The following is a 5688-nucleotide window of genomic DNA, read 5'->3' as shown; positions in this document are numbered from 1 at the left end:
GTGATATCAGAATATTTATGTTAGATTATATTGTTCTATTTAATTAGGTAAGATATATTATGGATATGATTGTATCCGATTACGATTATCGGTTAATGAAAAAAATCTAACTATAATAGGATTCCTTAGGAGATTATATTGATAAAAAAGACTCTCCTAATTACTTTTCTTAGACCTGACCTCACTCAGTTCGTATAATTGGATACATGGATTGTATAATTGGATATACGAATATGTGAATAAGTAAAGACATGTGAGATTATAGATCTTATCTCATTTCTCCTTTGTCATTAAATCGATCGCTCATAGAGGTCTTGTAAAAGATAAAAAGAGAAAAGAAAGTGAATCTAATTCTCCTTGTATATCGATATCATAGTATTCGGATTCAACGATGCTGTACTTATATATGAGATTAAAGGTTTTCTGAAAATTATCAAAAAGTATACATTATAAATTTAAATATATTATTATTTAATTTCAGATTTTGATATTAATATTTTTTACATAATAGTAGTATTTTATTATTTTTATGTTTATAATTTTAAGATACAAAAGGACTATGAGAGTAGAGACATAGCATGGTATGTCAATTGTGTCATGTTCTATTAGTTTTCAAGGACAGAAAATTTACATGATACCTTCATATTGATCATTATCATTGAGATATCAAAACCAAAGAGTTTGGATGGACACGTTCTCATGATATAAAAGTCTACCTTGTTATCAATGAAGCTTAATATGATCTTCCCTTCCCCTCCTTTCTACTCTTCGTTAATGGCAACACCACCAGGAAGCCTTAGGTCAAAAGTCTCCATCCATCCATATATGATACTTCCTTTTCCTTGAATCCATGGCAGTATTCTCTACCTGCACGCCTTTGCAGTGGAAGCAAAGATATCAAGCTCACCACCACCCACACATATATGCATTCTCTCTCTCTCTCTCCATTGCTTGCATTGGCATATCAATGGAAGGCCAACTCTCCTCTCCTCCTCCCTCTGTCATCGTCTCGGACCGCGCAGAGGTGGACACCAGTCGCCCCTTCCGCTCCGTCAAGGAGGCCGTCGCCGTCTTCGGCGACCGCTTCCTCGCCGGCAACGGTCGTTCGCAGAAGAACACTTGGTCGAGGCCAGTGATCTCCGTGCCACCCCCGAAGCAACCCAGTTCGGCGTCTTCCTCGCCTCCCTCGTACTCCTCTTCAGCTTCTCACTTTATCCAGGAGAAGGAGGAGGAGCTCGTCATCCTAAGCTCGCTGCGGAAGCTGGAGGCGGAACTGAAGGAAGCCAAGCGAGAGCTGGTGCTGCTGAAAGGGAGGGAGTCGGAGACGGAGATCGCGGTCGCGTCGCTGAGCGCGCAGCTCAGCGAGAGCATGTCCAAGCTGGCAGAGATGGAGGCGGTCATGGAAGACGAGGCGCAGCCGTGCAGGGTGCGCAGCGAGCGGTGGCAGGAGGAGAGGATGGAGGACTTCAAAGCCAGCTTGGAGTACCTGCCAACTCTGGCTCAAGCTTTCGGCCTTGCAGGGCTGGAAGAAGGCTTCGGTGGACGAAGGAAGAGAGAGGTGCCAAAGAAGAAGCCCATCATTCCTCTGATACCTGACATCTTCTCCAAGAAGAAAGGATGATCGATCCACGGACTTCTCTCAACAGTTCTAAGCTCATCATCTCCACGTACTTCTTTGCATGCATTTGCCTTGTTCTTCTGCTTGTGTGCTCAATATATATGATCATGAGAAGAGTGATATGTGGTGTACAATATATCTATCATATTAATATGATCAATTATTCCATCGAATTAGATGATGTTAATTATTTTTTTTATTTTATATGTAAAAAAATTAAAATTTTATACTGAACCGAAATCGACTTGAATTAAGTAACTTAGAACATTGGTTCGACATCTACCTCCCAACATCAACCTCGAAAGGTGGCCTTCCCCCCCACCCCCAAACCTCTCACCACCTCCCCCTTTTATGCCAAAGCAAACCATTGATAGCAACAGCCATAGAAGAGACAATCTTACCAAACTTACAGGTCTAATGTCCCATCTAAAGCACATCAATTCATGCTTGAGTTAGGGATCATCTCTCTCTCTCTCTCTCTCTCTCTCTCTCTCTCTCTCTCTCTCTCTATATATATATATATATATATATATATATATAGTTCTTATTTTTTCATATGGACGTGTTGTGGGAAACAATTTTGAGCCGTGGCCTCGGGGTCGACGCGGCTCGGTTCGAGTCCGGACGACGGGGATCTCCTTGGGGCGCTCCTTGAGCTCGCTGAGACGATCGGGTGCGATGTCCGATCGGGACGGTGTAGCCGTCTCCTCCAGGTAGGAACTCCTTGCTTACGCGTCCAGAGGGGACCTTCGGCTTCGCACCTGCACAAAGGTCGAGCCGAGGCTCTCGGTCCGACCCCTCGGATGATCAAGTTAGCAGATGTGGAGGAGGTTTCAGATGAAGAAGGGTTTTTGTGTGTCTGGTCCCCCCCCTCTTTCTAATGAACGAGAGGGTAGTTATAGGGAAGCATACTGCTTCCTGAGCTGCCCGCTTGCAAGGGGCAGGCTGGTAGCGTTTGACTTTGTGTTGGCGTGGCGTGAAGAATTGAGCTTCGACAGGATGTTAATGCGCCTCGATCGACGTTCCGGTCTGCATTGACCAGGTGCTATTGCGTGAGGCGTCATCTGACGTTAGTCGAGTCTTATCATAATTACTATCCTCATCAAGACGAGTTATCATCCTTGAAATAAGTTAATATTTTATGAAAATGAGAACTAAAATGATATGAAAAATTAACAATGTCACAAATGAAATAGGTATTTTCATCATTAATAATCATTAAGCGGAGTGACATAAATGACAACAAAAAGGTAGAAACGCAAGTATAATTATACTAATAATAAGTACTACGAGGCAACTTCTGATGCGTTTATATGAACTATTTCTTCATCAGTTTTTGGAGGTCGTCTCAGTAACTGCTCTTGAAGGGCCTGTAGGCCTCGAGATCGGTGACAACTCCGGCGACAGACCCGATGGCGGCTGCGACGGTGATCACGAGACAGGCTAAGCTTAGAATTTGCAGGCACACCCACCTCGTGCTCCACCTGGGGATCCTCTTCTGCGCGATGTACATCTCCACCGGAAAGTACACCGTCAGCGGCCAGAAGCCGAGCGCCCCGAGCAGGCCGACCACGTCGTTGAAGAAGGGAAGCAGCATGGAGATGACGGTCGTCAGCACCACGAAGGCGGAACGCCACACCAGGCGGAAGAGGCTGAGACGGTAGCGCTTGGTCGAGGGGAGGGGCACGGCGACCTCCTTGGTGATGAAGGCGGAGTCGGGCCACGTCGTGAGCGCCCACTTCTCGATGAAGGCGAACAGGGGCTGGCAGAAGACCTGGTAGGCGCCGACGAGGTGGACGACGATGGCGGCGTTGGCGACGTCGAGCAGCCAGTAGGGGTTGTAGAAGCCGAAGCCGGTGAGGAGGTTGCCGGGCGCCTCGTCGCCGAACGCGGCGTAGCCCATGCAGCCGCAAAGCATGTAAAAGATGGTGGTGACGGCGATGCTCGTCAGCGACGCCTTCTTCATCACCTTCGCCTCGGATGGCGGCGGAGCTTTGATGGTGTCCTGCATGAACAGGAGCGCCATTGCAGTGTGCATGTGGAGGGAACATCGATCGGTCGAGCTCATCAGGCAGCCAAAAGTTACCTGGATTTCGATGAGGATGAGGGAGAAGGAGTAGGCGAAGGCGATGTCGCCGAAGGCCTGCAGGCTGCGCCATACCTTCTGGGTCGGGGAGACGACGCCGATGCTGATTCCGGTGAGGCTGCCTTTGAAGCCTTTGTTGCCTGCTTGGAAACGAAGAAGATGAGGAAACACCGTGCACCATGGCCAAAAAGGGATGGAGTTGGAGGCCATACCGATCACTTGGACGATGCCGAGGGCGAGGCCGATGGAGGAGTACGTGAACGACATGACGGCGGCGACGATCGAGAGCCACCATATCTGATCGAAGTCGGGAATCTGCGACAGGAAGATCTCCGCGACGCCGAACATGATCATGTAAGGATTGCTCGAGGTGTGGCAGGGGTTATCGTGGCCTCTCTCATGGAAGCAATTGGACCTCCGGATCGCCCTGTTCCACAGCACGAAACCACGCATTTAGAACGCCCACAAGGAGGAAGACTCGTCTTTCTTCTTCATTTGGACTCCACTCACATCATGCTAATGGAGGCAGCAATGGTGTAGCCAACGGCGACGCCGAAGAGGTTGGCATACTGGATGAATCCACAGAGCTTGACCTTTAGCCCACCTGCGGAAGAGAAGGTAGAGGGTTAGTCTACCGCTGCGGTAAAGCTCTCTGGGAGGGGTTGGCGAGCTCACCGAGGTAGGAATGGACGGCATCCGTGTACTTGTAGTTGCGCTTCCCGGAGATCGGGTCGCCGGAGCGGTAGCAGTCAGCAAGGAGAGTGGAGGTGTAGTACGTGACGAAGGAGAATAGGAGCATGACCACGGGGCCGGCAACCCAGCCGAGCTGCGCGATGGCCCAGGCCAGCGACAGCACGCCGGAGCCGATCACCGCCGTGACGATGTGCGCGCTCGCCGTCCACACCGTCCCTGCAACGTGAACGAAGACCCAACCCTTCCTCCATGAGACGCAGAAAGCACCAACCCGGAGCCGACAGGAAGAAGACGCAAAGTAGTGATCTTTACCGGTTCGTTTGAGCCGGCCGTCGTCGTCGTAGCATTCGAAGGCTTTCTCGAGCCGATGCGCGTGGCCGAGCTCTATCGCGACGTTCATGGGCACCACCGCCGGTTGCTGGTAGTGCTTGGCGTTGCCGGTCTCCCCCATCTTGTGTCCAGAAACAGAGAGAACAGAGGCAAAAGATGAGATCTTCGAGAGAGACAGAGAGAGAGAGAGAGAGAGTAAAAGAGACAACTTTAGGCTCGGAATGGATGCCAAAGCACAGAAAGAGAGGGTGATGAAGCAGAGAGGGTAGACAGAGAGGAGGTGGCGGATGGAGTATGTGCATGAAAGCACCAAAAAGGAGGGAGCTTTTCTCTTCTTACCTGTTGCATTCTCTTCCTTCAGCTGCAACTTCTTTGCAGGTATCAGGGAATGCAATGAAAGCAGCAGCAGCAGGAAGAACACAGGGAGGAGAGTTGATCGAGATGTTACTGGTTGCTATGGATGGAAGGCAAGCAGCGATGTGCCACGGTATATATAGAGGGAGGGAGGGAGAGGAGCGGGCATCAGTGTCCAATGCCCACACGGAGCATTGATCTCTGCAGAGCTTCCCTTCCCACGTGGTAGTGTTTTGGTCCATCCCTGAAGGAGGGGAATCGGATTCCCCCCAATAATTATTTAATGCTATTAATTGCTTGTGTTGTGTTGGCTGATGTTCTTCTTCTGTCATACCCAAACACAAAAAACTACCACAATAATCCAACAATACAAGAATTTTATGATTGACTATATAAATAAGACATGATTTCTAATCTCAATTTGTTGAATATAATCTACTTATAATCATACAAATGCTGAATAATCTTTTTCTTTTTTTTGCATATGTTTGAGGTGAAGATTAGATTCAATCCCATTATCTGATTGTCTATCAATGGTAAAAGTCTTATTAGCTAAGTTAGTTTACATTCACAAAAAAAATATTAAATGAATTTGTAAATACACCAT

General features: G+C 48.2%; 2 protein-coding genes across 2 annotated transcripts; one reads left to right on the top strand and one right to left on the bottom strand.

Moving 5' to 3' along the window:
* Positions 1-923: 923 nt before the first annotated feature.
* LOC103976556 (WEB family protein At1g75720-like) lies at positions 924-1782 on the top strand. The gene has a single exon (XM_009391801.3). It carries the CDS (start codon positions 968-970, stop codon positions 1619-1621), a length of 654 nt encoding a protein of 217 aa, XP_009390076.2. The 5' UTR covers positions 924-967; the 3' UTR covers positions 1622-1782.
* Positions 1783-2797: 1015 nt separating this feature from the next.
* On the bottom strand, positions 2798-5202 carry LOC135584614 (amino acid permease 4-like). Its single transcript, XM_065138756.1, has 7 exons — positions 5067-5202; positions 4710-4848; positions 4380-4613; positions 4215-4308; positions 3917-4131; positions 3705-3844; positions 2798-3623 (listed from the first exon to the last, which is right to left on the bottom strand). The coding sequence occupies exons 1-7, from the start codon at positions 5073-5075 to the stop codon at positions 2967-2969; spliced, it is 1488 nt and encodes a 495-aa protein (XP_064994828.1). The 5' UTR covers positions 5076-5202; the 3' UTR covers positions 2798-2966.
* Between the last annotated feature and the right edge of the window lie 486 nt (positions 5203-5688).

This window comes from Musa acuminata, chromosome BXJ3-2 (assembly GCF_036884655.1).
Source record: "Musa acuminata AAA Group cultivar baxijiao chromosome BXJ3-2, Cavendish_Baxijiao_AAA, whole genome shotgun sequence".
Taxonomy (NCBI): domain Eukaryota; kingdom Viridiplantae; phylum Streptophyta; class Magnoliopsida; order Zingiberales; family Musaceae; genus Musa; species Musa acuminata.
Note: the sequence above shows the minus strand (reverse complement) of the source record. Positions and strands in the feature narration are given on the sequence as shown.